Source organism: Condylura cristata, unplaced genomic scaffold (assembly GCF_000260355.1).
Source record: "Condylura cristata isolate star-nosed mole 26May11 unplaced genomic scaffold, ConCri1.0 scaffold00005, whole genome shotgun sequence".
NCBI lineage: Eukaryota > Metazoa > Chordata > Mammalia > Eulipotyphla > Talpidae > Condylura > Condylura cristata.
The window spans coordinates 20,215,341-20,234,151 of NW_004567106.1; the positions used below are offsets into that span (position 1 = coordinate 20,215,341).

The window sequence follows — 18,811 nt, forward strand, 5'->3', positions numbered from 1 at the left end:
CAGTAGAAAATTTTGCTTCATGTTTTAAGGGTTTAATGGTCTTCTGTTTATTTTTCAGTGTCAAGCCAATCCCTGCTGAAGGAATCAAATCAAATCCTTCCAAGCGACATAGAGACCGACTTAATACAGAGCTAGACCGACTGGCTAGCTTGTTGCCTTTTCCACAAGATGTTATTAATAAGCTGGACAAACTCTCGGTTCTTAGACTCAGTGTCAGTTACCTGAGAGCCAAGAGCTTCTTTGATGGTAAGCTAGAAGGGTTAATTTTCTTTTATTTAAAAAAATATATTTATTTATACATACAGAACTAGGGTACAGGTCAGAGGTGCAAAGGCTGAGAGGATTCAAGTAAGGAGCAGAACAGGCAGATTGACTGAAATACACTGCTGGGGGAGCAGTGGGTGGGTCAGGAGATCGAAGTCATACTGTGGTGGCTGTGATAGCTCACAATGCTGTACTTCAACCTATTGTGCCACCCAAGGAGGGCCCCAGGGTTAAATTTCTTAACCATCATTTTTAAAACACATACTTTGAATATAGTTGTGTCTGCTTTGGTGATAAACACTGTCAAAATTAGCCATATATGAAAATGACTGTTGTATTGTGAAACTTGATATAAATCTAGATTTTTAGTAATTCCATAAAGCAATTTGATGAATCCCATTCATCAAAGGCTCTGCCATTTAAGTAATTTATATGATAGTAACATTCTTTGAACATCATTTATTTGGAAATTATATCCATATTAAGAATAGCCAATTTCACTTCCACTTACTCTAATGTTTATTTTTTAATCAATCTCTTTCTCTCCTTCCACCCTTAGCTCTGCATGCTTTTTTTTTTTTTTAAGATTTATTTATTTATTAGTACAGAACTGGGGTACAGGTCAGATGTCAGAGATGCGGAGGGTGAGAGGATTCACCAGAGACAGAGTGGGGTGCAGAACAGGCAGATCCATGAAGCACACTACTGAGGGGAGCAGTGGGCGGGTCAGGAGAGGTCTGCCACGCTATGTGGTCACCTCCCGGGGCAGGCAAGGATCAAACTCATGCAGAAGTGGCTTAAGCTTCTTTGTGCTGTGCTTTAACCGGCTGTGCCACCAGGCAGGGCCCAGCTCTGCATGCTTTTTAGGGACATAAACAACTAATATATATGCTGAATTTCCTTCGGTATGTTTCCTAGACATGTCATTTAGATTTTCTCAATTAGGCACACTTCTTTGTATTAACTGTATGTTAATTTCATGCAGTGCAATTTTAAAATGTTTTTCTACTGGAAAGAGTGTCTTCTTATAGGCTTCAGTAGATTTGGATTTTAGTGTCCATTCTGCCACTGACAAACTGTAATTTTATCCAAACCCAGTTACCATCCCTGCATTTCAGTTTACTAGTGAGTTTTAAAGTTAGGATTTGAACTAGGTGGCATTTATTACCTCTCAATATATAGTATAGTGTTTCATTGTCCTAAATACCGTAACGAAAGTTATTGTTTCAAAAAGTTGTCTTTTTCATGTAAATTAATTTTTTCATTTCTCTTTATGTCAAATCATTTCTTTACAGCAAATGTTCCATCTTTTAAATATATCGTGTTAATTTGCAGTAGTGGTAAATAATTAATGATGCAGTCTCAGTGGTCAGTGTCACTGCTCCTCAGGCTTTTATATACTTGTAAATCACACAAGGATCTTGTTAAGACAAAGGTTCTTTTTCAGTAGATTTAGGTGTGGCCAGTCACTGAATTTCTAACAAGCCTTAGATGAGGTTGCTATTGCTACTCTCAGTAACTAGGCAGTGCCTAGACACCATAGTCACAGACCGTTGAATTTATAGCTTATGTTTAGATTACTACAAACTATCTCATTCCTTTTACATTTGTATTTAGATGGTTTGGTTTTTCTTTTTTATATGTTCTTTATTTTGGGTATAACTGTGCTCTGGGCAATAGACAAGTGATTTGAGGATAATGATTTAAACAAAGTTAAATTTCATAGTGGTTACTTCAATTTTCTAACCTCTTTGAATTTTCAGTTTTCATCTGTCCCAGACCCTTGATCTTGGTAATATTCAGTGGTATGTGTATTTCTCAGCTATATAGTTATTTCGTGATAAAGCTAAAAATGGAACACATTTTCTAGATGCCCAACATTATTTTTTTTTCTGACTAAATCTCAGTTACTTTTCTGGGAACATTTTTATACATCAAAATCATTAATGCTTTTCCCTTGCAATGAGGTTCTCAAAGTATCATCTGCAGAGAAGCAGCATTAGCACCAGCTTTGCCTGGAACTTCCTAGAAAAGCCAGCAAATGGGCCCCCCTAGATCTACAGACAGACTCTTAGACTCCAGTAGTTGAACTAGACATGTTGAAGTTTAGGATCCACTCCTGTATATTGTAACCTTGAGGCCACTTCCAGCTTTATGGACCACTTTCCTGCTCCGTGGCACTTATCCTTGCATGCTGTTTCCTGCTTGACTCTGTGGAGAGGGAGTCTATGAATGTAAGATGTCATCTCTGCCCTTAGAGAGAGAGTCACAGTCACTAGCCAGGGAAACGGTAACCTTGACTCTGGTAAAGATTTGTCGGCCTGAACTTTTATCTCTTCATTTCCTAGTCTTCTACAATGGAAAATCAAGCTATGTATATTGAAAAAGAAAGAAAATGTATGGGTTGTTCACGGTTTACAAATAGTAGGTCAGAACTGAACTGAAGTTGGCTTAGGGAGTAGTCAGTGTGCTGTTGAAGTACTAACATAACTTATTACCTTCTGGGCAGTCTGTGTGTATATTTAACGTGCACATATACTTATTCATGTCTGATTAGACTTAGATGTCCTATTCAATTCCTCAGGCTAAGGAGATACCAAACTCTTCCTTTTTCTAAACTCTTTGCAACAACTTACCTTTATTTTTAAAGGTTTATTTATACATACAGTACTTGGGTATAAGTCAGAGGTTCAGGGTTGGTGAGAGGATTCACCAGAGACAGAGTGGGGAGCAGAACAGGCAGATTGACAAGGTATACTGCTGAGGGGAGCAGCCAGTGAGACAGGAGATGTCTGTTATACCATGTGGATCACCTCCAGGCCTGGGATCAAACTCGCACCAAAGTGGCCTTGGCCAGCTTCACAATGTTGTGCTTTAACCTATAGTGACATAGGTAGGGCCCCAAACTCTTCTTTAATGAGTTTATATATTTTTTTTGTTTTGATTTAATGTATCTGACAGTATGATATTATTACCATGTTTGTATCATTTTTTTTCTCCAGTTATATTATCTTAATTTTAGGTCTTTTATATTACTGCTGTTTAAACTTCAATATACATATGGAGTACCTAGAAAGCTGTTTAACAGGCACATTTCAGGGCATGCCCCTCTTAAGTTGAGTCAGTAGATGTGAAGTAGAATCAAAGAATCTATATCTTAATTAGCATGCTAGGTGAATCTGCGGCAGTGCTTAAACATGACCTGGAGTATATCCTGAATTAATTAATTATTTTTAAATTGTTTTCTTTGCCTTCAGAAAGATAAAGCTGATGCACACAATTGTAGGAAGATTATAAATGAAAGCCATGTACCTTGAGGACTTTATTAGATTGTCCCATATTGAAACAGCTACATGGAAGCTGAGGGAAATAATCCTAAAATAGGGTTCCAGAGTCTTCTCCAGATACCAGTGATCTAGGAAGGCAATGCAATATTTGACATAACACAGAGGACGGAGTTTTCAAATCAAATGCTAGATGGAAAAGATGGTCAGTTATTAGAGCTTTTGTGTGCTATGAAAACTGCTCTCTCCCTAGTAGGGAAAATAGTATAGCCAAGTCAAGGGAAGCGCTAAGAGAATAACAGGATGCAAACAGGGGGTGTGTGAATTCCTGCGGAAAGAACAATATAAACGAGTAATCATACAATCTTGTTAGAAAGGAAACTCAAGTTTTACTGTAACAATAGATATTTTTCCAAGAAAATACATCTATTTATTGTGAGTTTAAATAATCCAACTTGGATGGATCTTCCTAAATTTAGGAGCCATGACTGCTGCTGTGCCTGTCCAAAAGCAGCACTTAAGTGCAACATTAATTACCATCTCTGATTAATCAAAATATTTTAAAGTGTAATTTTGAAGTACTTGTATGAAACTAAGTCATTTTTCAGACATGATAAATTTAGGAGCAGATTCTTTGACCATACTCAGTTGGAATTATGATTTTTCTGTAATTCAGGATTCTGTTTATTGTAGGCACTGTGAGTGAGGGACTAAGTTCACATAGAAGAAAAAGTGGGAAAAGATGGACACATTTTAAAATGTTTAGGGTTAATAATGCTAAAATAGTAGAAACTTTAAATACTATTCAGTTTCCTAGGTAACCCTGCTTTTCTGTGGTCTCTACCTTTTCCTACTTTTATTTTTGAAAGACTTCTTTAAACTATATCTTTGAAGTATTTCTGCAAGAGACTTTTTATGGCTTGAAAACACAACACAACAAAAATCCCAAGTTCTGTTTTCTAATACTGGCAATGAATGAAACACAGTGGTGAAAGTATACTTTTTGCCTCTCAAGATAGATTAAGTCAAGCTAAGGGAGGCCTGAGGACAGCTAACCTGATCATGGAGAAATACAAAGCTGACAAGATAGTGTGAGCTGATGCTCTATAGATACAGACCAAAAAGCCTGTGGATGCCATTCCTATCAGTATGTTGAAACTTTCAACCAACTTCCAGAACTTAAGTTTAAACTATTTTTTAAATTAAAAATATAAACAAGAACCATATCATGACATGAATGCAAATGTGTTACCTTGAAATGGAAAATAATGTGTTCCAAAAAGTTAATGACTAAAATAAGTTTATTAAAAGGAGGCTAGGACTTGAATAGTTATAATTTAGCCTTTGAAATCCACTGATGTTATAGAAAAGGATTTTTCCTTTTATAGCCTGTCTCTTAGTAACAGGATCAAACAGTGGACACCGGGTATCTTGACTCGTCTTAATCAGTGTGGCAATGTTTTGCTTTTAGTACGAGTTATTTTAATAGACAATATTTTGAATTAGATTTCTTTTTTTTTTTTTAAGATTTATTTATGCATACGGAACTGGGGTATAGGTAAGAGGTGCAGGGAGTTGAGAGGATTCACCAGAGACAGAGTGGGGAGCAGAACAGGCCGACTGACAAAGTACCCTGTCCCTGCTGAGAGTAGCAGCAGGCGGGTCAGGAGAGGTCTGCAGTGCCCAGGGTATTGAAGTTCCACTGAAGCAGCAGCTGCTAGCTTGCATTGCTGCGTCCCAACCGTTGTGCCACCAGGGAGGGCTGAATTATATTTCATTACCCCTTTTTAAAATATTTTAAAAATATTCTGGAGGATTGTTAAATTACTTTTACACAGTAACCCCCAAAATAAAAAAATTGGAAATGGCTAATGTATAATCTCTGTTTACAATAAATAATCTAAAGAGGTTAAAAAAGGGCCAAAAAAGTTTTGTTTTTAGCGACGCTAAAGGAAGCATGGAGCATTTGTTTGTTCCGTAAAATATTTATAGTAAATATTGCACATTTAAAATAACAGATCTTTTACATCTTTAATTATATCTGAGCCATGGTTTATTCTTTGACATCTTTTAATTGAGATGCAAAAGTTAGAAAAGGAAAGATTTAGAAACTAAAAAGGTGACTTTTTTAGATTACAGTGAGCCTAATGGAAATAAATTTAGAGGTCTGAGTCGTCAATTCTGGAAGCCTGCATTTGCAACAGTTATCAAAACAGTTTTCTGGTTATTTTGAAATTAGGGAAAGTTAGGGGAAATAGAAGTCTTGAATCATTATGATGATACATGCTTACAATTGTCACACAATTCTAAAATGTGATATCACATACACATTGTAACATTTAAAATCAGTAAGTGTAAAATAGTATGGGAGAGAAAATGACAGAGATAAGTTACATTATATGATGATCTGACATTTACTTGACCTCATTGTTTATGTTTGTTTATCTTTGTTGACTTTCAAAATTGTAAGTGTTCTTTTCTTGGTTGTCTTTGCAAATGCTTTAACAGTTCCTTTCCAGTGCATTGGGTTTTTAAAAGAGAACTGTTTATTCAACATGCACATTTTCTGGATTTCAGTCATGTTCTGGTATCTGTTTAAATAGAGCATTATTCTTTAATAGCAATTATATAGTATAGACATGAATAATGCTAACATTGAGCTCAGCTATGATTTTTAAGTCACTAGAGGTCAAGTAATTTTATAAAATTTTCAATCAGGGGCCCTCCCTGGTGGCACAGCAGGTTAAAGCACTGCACTGAGAAGCTTAAGCCACTTCCGCATTAGTTCGATCCCCGCCTGCCCCAGAGGAGATCCACATGGCGAGGCAGACCTCCTCTGACCTGCCCGCTGCTCCCCTCAGCAGTGTACTTTGTCAGTCTGCCTGCTCTGCTCCCCACTCTGTTCCTGGTGAATCCTCTCACCCTCCGCATCTCTGGCCTGTACCCTAGTTCTGTATGAATAAATAAATAAATCTTTTAAAAAAAAAACTTTCAATCAGTGTGACTAAATGTGTTTTCTTATTCTAGAAATATTCAAAGTAAAATTGTTTGTTTAAAAATATGTATACATTTGAAAATCATCTTACCATATAAAGCTTCATTAACCTGTGGTCTTAATCCATGTTATAGTTTATATCTGGACTTTTGGGGAAGTAACATTTTAAAATAGAAATCTAATTATGACAGTCATGATACCTTCCATTACTAAAACTATAAATCTAGAGATTAAAGAATTGATTTAGTGGTTACATCATCACTAATCACTTTTGTTCAGCAATAATATCACTGTTATTTATAAATCTGCTTTTATTAGCATTTGACTTTTTTGATCTACCAGTTTTACTCAGTAGCTGAAATTCATTTCTTTGTTCATTTCTGGAGGCTTAGATATGGCCATCATTCTACTATATTTGGTGTAATATTTTAAATCATGAAAGTAAAATATTCTAGAAGGGACATCAGAGAGTAAGAGGGAAAATGAGGTACTGATAAGGAGGAACACTGTGGAATGAAGCAAATCTATGGAATTAAGAAATGATGCTGAGGTGATAATGAGTTCGCTTAAAGATTCCTTCATTTGGTGTTCAGATTTATCAGCTAGAAGGACAAAGAGAATAAAGTGAAATGAAAGTTGATGTAGAAAAAATGATGCTGGCCAGGTATTGTCTGGCCCTTGGTTGACTAGACTATAAACCCATTCAGATGTGAGCAGTGGGAGGTGGAGAGGGAGACTGGCAGTCAGATTGGATCAACGTCATGAACTTAAAATGGTGTTGGATTATTTGTTTCTTCTAGCCTTAAATTTACCCAACGGATGGGGCAGGACTGTAGGTACCCTTTATGGTTGTACAGCCTATTCCATTCTTGACTAGATTCCTTATGGGTCAAGGTATGTAGACTGTGTGTTGTAGAGGCAGCATTCCTGCTCTTTATGTCACTCTGGTCGGAAGGTGGTTGTGTAATTTACAGAAGCACCAGCAGGCAGAAGGTGGCTTGGAGGCTAGTTTGGTTTACTGATATTATGGCTTCAAGACCTTGATCTCACTGTTCTACAGAGTCTGTGTGGACATTGAGAATGCTTGCTTCTTTATTCTACTTTTGTAGTGTGTGTGTGTGTGTACACACTACTAAATACACTAAATATATACAGATATGATATAAACACTATCTATATGTATATATCTCCAAGAAAAAATATATATACATATATACACATATAAAATTATATATACACACTTTATATATATAATATATATATATATATAATATATATAGTTTTTTTTTTCTTGGAGTGACTGATATTTGAGTGAAAAAAAAAATTTTGTAGTTGAACTTATGCATGGAGGATGCTAGGGAACCAGTATTATTGTCATAGGAGAATTCATCTGCTGAATTTATTTTTGCTCAGAGATGGAAATTTGCCAATGTACTGCTTTCAGTCATTTGATATATAATTATTTTCCGTATATTTTATAAGAAATGGCTGACACTCAAATCTAGATGCTTTGTTCAGGGAAAGGTGAAATCACTTGCTCTGGTGAGGACATAAGCTATGGATATACAGTGTTACTTGTTTTTGTAAGTAGAGAGAAATTTTCCTTATTGCCCTGATTTGTCTCAAATTATGTGCTTCAGTTTTCATCTTTTTAAAATTGTATTTCTTAAAGACACATTTTAAAGTTCATTCTTCAAGCAAAAGAATAATTTTAGAAAATATTTAAATGAAATGAGACTCATAATATTTATAACTTATTGCTTATATCCTGATTATTCTAAGTGACTAGTTCTCAAAGTCCTCAAAGACATCTGGTCCTCCCTCAAGACTACCTAGGAACTGATATGCAACTGTGGGGTTCCATTCATCTCATTTTGAATCATAGTTTTAAAGAAGAGGTTCAGCAATGTGTGTAATAATTTTCCATCTGACTCTGATATCTCTGAGTTTCAGAAACAATATTCTAGTTGAATAATTCTATTATATATACAGTGGGAAATTCCTATTCTTGTTGGTCCATTAATTCAGATATCTAACATATAGCTAAAGTAGAATTGCATATAACTAAATGTACAACTGGAAAAATATTAACATCTTTGAAAGTTAGTTTCCATGTATTCTGAGTAGGAATAGATCTAAACTAGAGGTTTTTTAAGCTTTATAGAAATACATATTTCAGATTTGCTGAACAGTAGCCATTAGTTATGCAACCTTAATTTCATTCAGAAATATAAACTAGCATTTGCATTTTTATTAAGTTATAAAAGTATTCAGGAAAAAATGTAAAATTTAACTTATATTCTGCCATGGTGATTAAGAGTTGTAGAAAAATGTTAATATTATTAGAAACTACTGAATTATGTTGCCCTAATGTTTGTTCTAATTTGTAAGTTTAATTTCTGTTTCTTCCCCTTTTCTCTTCGGAGAAACTACATTTATGAAAGAAAACTTAATGTATTGAAGTTGGATGTTGTCTTTTACCCAAAAATAGGCAGAAGTGATTGCTTAGGTAGACTAAATATATTATTTGGAAATTATAAATACTTATCCATATCAGACAAAACTGTGGATGTGTCCATATATTTAAGGAATACTGCATTACTTAATCCTTTCTGATGTTTAATTTTATGTAGTTGGTTTAATTTTGTAAGTGACAGTTTGGTGTGGGAATAGAAAATTATTTTCTTGTCAGAAGTAATAAAAGGGCTAATAAATATAAAATGTACTATACCAACAAGGAGAGATTAAAGATAATAATTTTCGTTGGCAAGACATTTATTATGTCCTCTGTTTTAATATAAATAATAGTTAACAATTTATAGTTTACTGCATGCCAATATGTGTTCCTTGTGAATTTCTCAGTCTAAAACATGTTTTCATAAGAGGAAACACTTGGCTTGTTGGAAGAATGGGAAATATGAGCTTAGATATATAAGGAAGGAAAACGCCATATGAGGAAACTTGGATATGGTTAAATGCATGTGGGAGTCAAGTCAGACTTGAATCAGTCTGTATTATAACAATTTGATAATTTTGTTATATATTCATATTCTCAATTCATTTCACCATCAGTTAAATTCTTATTGTGTGATTTGATTACTTCATTGATCTATGAGGAAACAGTGAATTTATTTTTAATTTATTTATTTTTTTAATTTTGTTAACATTGGTTTACAACACTGCATATAATCTGGGGAATAGGTTTGGACTTCCTCAGATGTCTGTTACAACACTACACCCATAGGTAAACCACCCATAGTTCTTTTACTCTGTATCAGCCTACCCCTTTCCCACTTTGTTCCCACCTCCACGCCACCCCTACCTCACTCCCTCCCTACAGAGTCTCTGTAGTCTCTGGAGTCTCTGGAGTCACATGTCTAGGATATGTTCAGAAGGTATGCAGTATCCACAGATAGGGAGGATTTTAACAATTGTTCAGTATTACAGATATTTGTAGCAAAATCAGATGGTGACTTATTTACAGATACTTTTTTGTTTCTGTGAAAGTCATTTACTTAATTCTAGAGGTGTAATGGTACAAGTGTCATGTAATTTTTAGGATAACTTAGTTTTAAATTACTTTTAAAACTGTTCTAGCTATAATGTAATCTTAATATTATCATATTACATAACATGACTTTTCATTACTGTCCACTGTCTTTAGTGGCTTAAGGCTTTGTAAACCCAGCATTCATTCCATTATCTCTATTTTTGATAGTTATCAATTCCAGTCATTACTCAGGCACTCTACATTTTACTTTTAGCCTTCAAAAGTAATTTTCTCAAGAAGTGTCATTGCCCTCTTTTAAAAATGAGGAAACTAAAAGTCAAAGGTAGTTAGCATAGTGGGAGGAGTCTGGTAGGTGGTTAATAATGGCTTACATTTAGGGTAGGGCTACCTATGTTTTTATCTGTGCTCTCCCAGTTAAAGCTCTGTGACCTTGGAAGAGTTTCTTAACCTATCTAAGTGTTAGCTTCCTGGTATATACAAAAGTCAATAATTCCAGTCTCATAGATAATTAGATTAAATAAGATGTAATCATATAGTACATGGGAACTGCTTGGTATATATTGTGTACCCAGTAACTATCACATGTTATTAATAAAGAACTTATTTAGACCACTCAGATGGTAGAAAATAGTGCTGATAACAGTACCTCCTCTGACTTTCTGCTTTGTAATTAAGGTAGGGAATATGAACATGAAAATAAACAATATTAATACAGCATCTAATTTATCTTAAAAAGCAAGAGGTGGTAGGTATGAGGTCAAGTAATAGAAGAAAACAGACAAAAATGCATATAGTGGGGTGAAGACACCATAAAATACGTTTTATGCAAAGCCATATTCATTTTTTTTTTTGAGATAAAGAATTGGGAAAGAAATGAATTCTTTTTGAACTCATCTTTGCACAGTATTAATGTCTTAGCTTAGTGATCTTTACCAACCTTAAACAGGCAAGCAATGGAAGCATTTATTTTTGGCCGAACCTTCTAGTGATCCTTCCCTCAAATTTTTGGGTACTGGTCCTGTTTAAGCAATAATACATATGAAATGCTATCCTTCCAACACAGAGAATTGTAAACACATTAGAAAGAATGTGTTTTTCTTTCAAGTGCCTATGGTTATTTTAATTAAATTCCATTTTTATACTTAATGTGTTTGAAACTCCTTTATGGTTCCTTACTTCCCTATCTTAAAAATCCTACTTAAAGTCAGAGTCTGTCTGATGTCTAATTATACTGACTAATATCCCCACACAAACTGTAATGATTTACACGAACTGTAAATCATTCTGAGATGAATGGTCTTTCAGTTCAGTTCAGCTACTCAATGGTCCAGTGTTTGTGGCTGGAACTGTCATCGATTCATTGATTTAAAAAGCTTCCTAATAATTTAATTCACATTTTAAATTTACACCATTAATAGCTGTGGTTATTTTAGGATTACTTTTCTGCTTTCATAATCTAATGAATTTGATTTTGTTGTTTTTTTTTTTTTTTTCATTGAGAAGTTGTATTGCTATATGGTATGACTCATACTATGCCTCTTACTGAAGTGCAGTTAACCATGACACTAAGGATTCAAGGCATTCAAACAAACTTGGCCATTAGAAAGTAAACAACACACTTACAGAATAAAAAAGGGGAGCCTTTCCTTCACCTTTCACCGAGAAAAGAGTATTTCCTTTTAGCATGATTAACTGTTAGATCAATTAATTTACCTCAAGCAGGTTTTTTTTTGTTTTGTTTTGTTTTGTTTTAAGTTGAGGAAGTCTGTGCTCTGGCCTTTTGAAATTGTTAAATTCAGAGGCCAGACTTTGGGCTTCTTTTTCCAAAGAGGTATATTTCAAGTACTGCACAGAAAAGAACTTAGCATAAGAAGCCATTGTGACACAGGCACGGATGATTTAACAGAAAATATACTTCAAAGGTGAAAAAATCTTTTTTTTTTAATATTTATTTATTTATGCATACAGAACTGGGGTAAAGGCCAGAGGTGGTACAGGAGCGGTGAGTGGATTCACCAGAGACAGAGTGGGGAGCAGAACAGGCCGACTAAGGAAGTACACTGCTGAGGGGGGCAGTGGGTGGGTCAGGAGAGGTCTGCTGCACCATGTGGGTTACCTCTGGGGCAGGGATTGAACTCATGCGGAAGTGGCTTTAGCTTCTTAGTGCTGTGCTTTAACCTGCTGCGCCACCAGGGAGGGCCCAAAAAAATCTGGTTAATAGTAAAGTTCTAGGTTTTTACTGAGCCAGCTTATCTTTTACACATAAAATCTGCATGAAATAAATTTTAAAAGGAATGTCCAAGTCAGTTTTGTTGTAATAAATGCTTTATTTAAGTATTACAGGTTAGATAGAGATAAGAAAAAGGGGAGGATGTCATAATATCTAAAAGGCTCACTTTTTTTTTAAATTTTTTTTAAAGATTTATTTATTTATGCATACAGAACTGGGGTACAGGCCAGAGGCTCAGGGGTGGTGAGAGGCTTCACCAGAGACAGAGTGGGGAGCAGAACAGGCAGATCGACGAAGTACACTGCTGAGGGGAGCAGCGGGCGGGTCAGGAGAGGTCTGCTGCGCCATGTGGTCACCTCCGGGGCAGGCGGGAATTGAACTCATGTGGAAGTGGCTTTAGCTTCTCAGTGCTGTGCTTTAACCCGCTGCGCCACCAGGGAGGGCCAGGCTCACTTTTTATAATAGCAGTTTGACTATGATAATGAAGAAGCCACAGATTGTAATTAGTAAAGAAGTAATGCCTAGGAATATATAAAAGTGTACAAAAAATATTTATACACAGCTTTAAAAGATTATAGTGGAACAACAAAGCAGACTAGCAAAATAGAAGCATGTACTTGTTCTTAGCTATGATTTACCATCAAGATAACCATAAGTTGACTTATACATTACACATTTTACATGAATCTGATGAGAATTTTTTTTCATTCTAAACCAAGAGGATCTAAACTTAATGGAAATATGTTTTGCTTTTATTGTCCAAATTGTTTTTTTTTAAAAGATTTACTTATGGATATAAGAACTGGGGTGTAGGTTAGAGGTACGGGGGGGTGAGAAGCTTAACTAGAGACAGAGTGGGGACTAGAACAAGCAGATGGACGAAGTACACTGCTGAGGGGAGCAGCAGGTGAGACAGGAGAGGTCTGCTATACCATGTGGGTCACCTCCCTGGTGGGGGTTGCGTTCATGCTAGCTAGATAGATTGATAGCACTGAGACTTAAGCCCTGTGCCACCAGGGAAGCCACAAACTGTTTATTGTGGCAACATGTTGTGTGTGTGCTCCTGGGTTTAAAGGTTCAGACCTCTACAAATTTGTCCTTTCGCTCTCTGCCCACCACCAGAGCTCAACAGTCCCCCACAGGCTCCCTTCACTGCCCTACTCTTAATCCACTTGCCCTCCCCTCTAATTGCCTCGGCTGTTTTTTTTTTTTGGTTTGCTTTTGACTTACTTTGTTTTGTTTCTATGCATTACACATTTAATTGGGGTCATCCATTATTTCTCTTCTGACATTTCTTGGTAAGGAATATGTTTGATTCTACTATTAGTTCGCTTATGCCAAAGTATTTTCATATAGATACTAAATATTTTTTACAGTTGATGTTCTTAAAATCTGATTCTAAAAGTAAATAAGAGAAGAATATAACAGTATGATGAAATTCTTTACAAGTCCTCTATTTTATCTTTAAATATGTTTTTATGCTTAAAGAACTAGGGTATAGATCAGAGGTATGAGTAAGAGGATTCACCAGAGACAGTGGGGAGCAGAACAGACAAACTGACAAAGTACACTGCTGAGGGGAGCAGCGAGAGGGTCAGGAGAGGTCTGCCATGGCACGTGGGTCAGCATCCTGGGCGGGGATCGAAGTTGTGCTACACTGGCTTCAGAGAGCTTCATAATGTGGTGCTTTAACCCATTGTGCCACCAGGGAGAGCCCTAGAAAAAACTTTATTATTGAGTTACCATTTGGTTTAGATTACATATTGTATGAGTACAGCTTCACACCTTGATAATAAGTATTTGCCTCACGGTATCAATCATTAAAGCTGTGGCACCATTTCCAACCATTAAATTGACCTCTACTGTTCTTTCCTCTCCTCCTTCCACCCTTACCTTCACTTTAGGTACCAACCATATTTTCCAGAGTCTAAAAATTAGTAAATTTATTAAGAATATTTTAGCAGTCTGTCAGCGTGCACTGAACAATCATAAAGGCACAAGATGACCAGTAGACATCAAAATGTCCAATTGTCCCTGTTCCATGCAAAGGGGTAATCTATGATAGCCTTTCAAAATTGCTGAATTTAAGGACTCCCTGTTATATAATATTTTTCCTTTTTTTCCATAGTTGCATTAAAATCCCCTCCAACTGACAGAAATGGTGTCCAGAATAACTGTCAAACAAAATTGAGGGAGGACCTGACTTTACAAGAAGGAGAATTCTTATTACAGGTAAATTTTAGTAAATATTAATCAGAGAAATTATAAATGAGAATTGCCAGTCAGTCTTTTAATTATTCCTTCTTTATTTAGAACTTACACAGAGTTCCAGGCAACTTTTATGTGAATTTCAGTAGTAATGTAAGGCTAGTATAGTAGTCTCACCTTACTTTGTGGTCAGAGGGCTCAAAAATGAGTGAGATAAAAATGAGTAGATAATTTTTGTACTATATAAATGTAATATTTATAACAATATTTGTAATATAATTGTATTAGTTACTGTCAGTGTCTTACTGTGCTTATTTTTGAACTTAAATTTATAATCAGAGATATGTATGTGTAGGAATAATCATTGCATACCTAGGGTTCAGTGCTTTGTTTTAAGAGTGGGAATTTTGGAACATATCCCCTGTGGGATAAAGGAAGATTAATGTATTTGGAAAAAATGGAACTGTATAAAGATGATTAGTTGGATAACTATTCATCAGTTTCTGTATTTATTTAAATAGGATGAACTAGAATAATTTAAAGGTTTCATTAAAATACCAGGTTTTATATACTTTTAAAAAGAATATAGCTCTTTTATACCTAATTAAATACAATTTAGGAATTCAAAATTTTGAAATTTTATTTTTAAATGTGTTCTTTAAACTATCTTCTTGGCAGCTATGTCTGACTTAACATGCTGTAGATTTTAACAACTTTTAAACCCATTTATGCTTTACAACTTGGAGAGTCTCTAATAGATTTGTCTATACCAGTATTTCAAATGTGTTTTTTCTCTTGAAACTGATACAACATTTGGTTCTCAGATAAAATGCTCAATTATTTTGTCAAAGAAACATAGCATGAAGATGTGCATAACTGGTATGTGGTAATTTTCAAATTCAGTGAGTGAAGAACTTGGTTTGCCATTCAGGCAAAAAGGTGGCCATAAGTTATAGCTACTGTACTTAATTTTGAACTTAAATTTATAATCATAGATATGTATGTATAGGAAAAATCATTGCATGCATATGGTTCAATGCTTAGTTGTAACCCAATGATTTATAATCTTTTTATTATAATTTTGTAATTGTGTTCAAATCCCTGATAATGAAAACTTTTGCTTGCATTATTTTAAATTTAATATATGCAAGCATAGTCTTCCTCTTGTCTGAGGATCTCTACATGTATGCTAACTGAAACAAAATTAGTCCTTATTCAGGCCATAGGAAAACATTCTATTAATTGCTGTTGAAATTGACTATATATAGTCCCAATGGTATGTATAAAGTAATGATGATCTACTTTCAAGGTAAATGAGAAAGATATGCAATGTGAAGTACTTGGGAAACTGGTTTTAACTCCTAAAATATCTGAGCATAGCTTATGTCAAGGACACAAAATAAGAATAATGGTAACACAAACGTAGTGTTTTTATTTAAAATTAGTTTAAAATAGTAAGCATGTAGGTATTTGTAACTAGTGCTTTTATTTGTAGATTAATCACCCAAGGATTGGCTTAGGACCATGCTTTTCTTTTTCTTTCATTATGATGATGGACCAAAACATTATGGACATCTGAAGAGGGCATATTTCATCATATACTTTTGCTATAATACATGTCTGAAGGGAAAATGGTTGATAGAGTATTATTCAATATTCAACATGGTTTAAATTTTTGATGAGACATCTTTTCGTTTGGTTTTGGTAAAAAAAAGGAAGCTGATCAATGTTAAATATTTTATTACAAATTTAGCTTGAATTTTTTGCTACTTTACAAAGAAAAAAATGAAACAGTAAAAATACATAAATAATTAAAAAGCTATCCAGTCCTGTTTATGACCATGCTTAAATCTTCAGCTTCATTTTTCAGTTAGTAGTATTTATAATTTTAACTTCAGTTTATTCAATATGATTTTCAGGCAGGGTAAATCTTTTGAGGCTATTAGAGAACAATGATCTATATAATTACCATGTTAAATATATATAGGCAGACTTTCATGATATCGTATCATATTCATACAATAAAGTGTATTTCCACTGATAACACTAAAGTTTAAAGGGCTTTCTAAATTATCCAAAGCCATATACTAGTAAGAGACAGAAATCCTGTCCAAATAAATTAAGTTAGTTAAGAGCAGTATAATGGTATGAACATTGGGCTGCATAACTACTAAAGAACATAACATGCAAACTAAAATAACTATTGGAGATGCAGCATAATACATATGAAATAAAAATAGCTCATATGACAGCTTTATGACAGCTTTAAACTTAAACATTTTAGTAATTATATTAAGTGGACTGCATTTTACTTATGTGTAATCCATATAGATTTTAAGTGTTTTATAATACTTTGATAGTAACCAAATTTTAAATTACATCATTGCTTGAATTGTCTTTGCATTTTTTTCCTATCAGATGTCTTAAAGTATATTTAACCAACATTTTTATACTGTTTTAAAAATATGAAGTTAATGTTATTAGCTTATGTTTTAAAAAAATGTACTGTGTATTTTTAAAATAGAAGAGCTGGAGTGTGAAACCAATTTGAAAATAACTGGAATTTGCTGTAATAATTTGTTTGGCTAATGGGGGGGAGACTCAGAATTTATATTCCTCTCACTCCAAGCTTGTGTGTACTATGGTTATAGCTATAAGGTGTACTAATTTTACCCATTTCAGAGTATTTTTCAGCAGTAAAAGTAATGGCATCAACTGATAGTAATGTGATGAGATAATATTACTAATCAGCACTAATTTTGTAACATTGATTCCTGGTAGGCTTTGAATGGCTTTGTGTTGGTTGTCACTACAGATGCTTTGGTCTTTTATGCATCTTCTACTATCCAGGATTATCTGGGCTTTCAGCAGGTAAATATAGATTTCTTACTAAATAATTTTGAAAGATTTAACTGTATATAAAATATCAATTAGATGCTCTAGATTAACAAAATACATTTACAGCTAACATACTGTTTATTGTATTAGAATTTACCTTAAACATTTATGTGATTCATGGACATTGTATTTCTTCTTTCACTTATTAAGGAACTAATATGAGGAACTCAGGTAAGGGTTTGAAAGGCAATGGAATAGAGAACAATTACCTTCAAATCGGTTATAGGAATTGGCACCCATAATAACTGTGAAATAAAGTGCTATGTATAGGTGTACAAGCCAAATCACTAATTTAAAAGTTTGCTGAGGGAAATAATTTAACCTCAAGGAAGTATAGGACTCAGATGGATAGACAGTTCTGGAGGGAACATGGAGAATAGCTGATACACTGTAGGCAGGAAGTACCTACAGGAAATAGACATGTCTGCTTTGTTTAACAGTATGGAATGAATGGTGAAAAGGAATTTGGCATATTTGAAAGAAGACTATTTAATAGGATTTCTAAGTAGTTTTCAAGCACATTTGAATGCTAGCTATTATCAGTCATTCTTAAGTTCTTATTGTGCTTAGGAATCAAAGAATTTAGTAAAGTGTATATACATTATTTGGGCTTTAATCCCAGCGATTTTGACTCAGTGGGTCAGAGTGGACTCCATGTAATGCATTTCTAGCTACCTTAGGATGACAGCAAGGCTGCTGGCTTGAAACACTGTTACATATACTATGTTAAAGACACAAAAGAAACTTTATAAAAGTTAAGATTGTTAAAGGGAATGTATATTCTACAATTGCTTTTCAGAAAATGGGTAACTGTATGACTGACTGACACAGGAGATTAAGTTCATAGGCAGGTGTAAGACTAGAGGGCTAAAGTAATGAACTCTGGCTACTGCCACAATGCCCACATTGTGATCTTGAAATATATTAATATCATGGAAAAACCAGTTTGGAATTAATAATGAATTATGTGAAGTACATTGCTCATTATGTGATAATGACTCATAAAAGTTCAAAGATAGTTTTTCCCCAGTCTACCTTTGTTCTCATGTGCATTTTTTCTGAATGTTCTTTAAGGAAGCAGTCATGTCTGACATGAGTGGTAGTTTAAGTACTACTTAAAAGTTGTAAGTTGTAACTTACTAGTAGCTAATGTAGAGTGGGTCATCATAACCAACCTTTTGTTTATAACCTGTTTTTCCATGTGTGATAGATGTCTACTTTTCCATGAGCTGTAGTAAAGAAAGAATGATTTAAGGATTAATGAGTTAGCACTGGCATAAATGCCAGGAGGGAAGAGGGCCTGTAGGTTGACAAAAGCATATTTCTTTACTCTGATGGAAGGAAATTTCACATAAAGGAAACTCAAAGTACAGTAAATACAAAATGAATGTAGGTAAGCCTGGAGAAATCAAAGGTGACTG

At 34.5% G+C, this 18,811-nt stretch overlaps 1 protein-coding gene across 1 annotated transcript in view; it reads left to right on the forward strand.

Moving 5' to 3' along the window:
• Nucleotides 1-18,811, forward strand: part of AHR (aryl hydrocarbon receptor) — a 38,815-nt gene that overhangs the window by 11,565 nt on the left and 8,439 nt on the right. Inside the window, exons 2-4 of the mRNA XM_004676741.2 lie at nucleotides 59-246; nucleotides 14,413-14,516; nucleotides 17,274-17,363. Coding sequence (XP_004676798.1) covers nucleotides 59-246; nucleotides 14,413-14,516; nucleotides 17,274-17,363 — 382 coding nt within the window. The remainder of the gene's footprint in view (nucleotides 1-58; nucleotides 247-14,412; nucleotides 14,517-17,273; nucleotides 17,364-18,811) is intronic.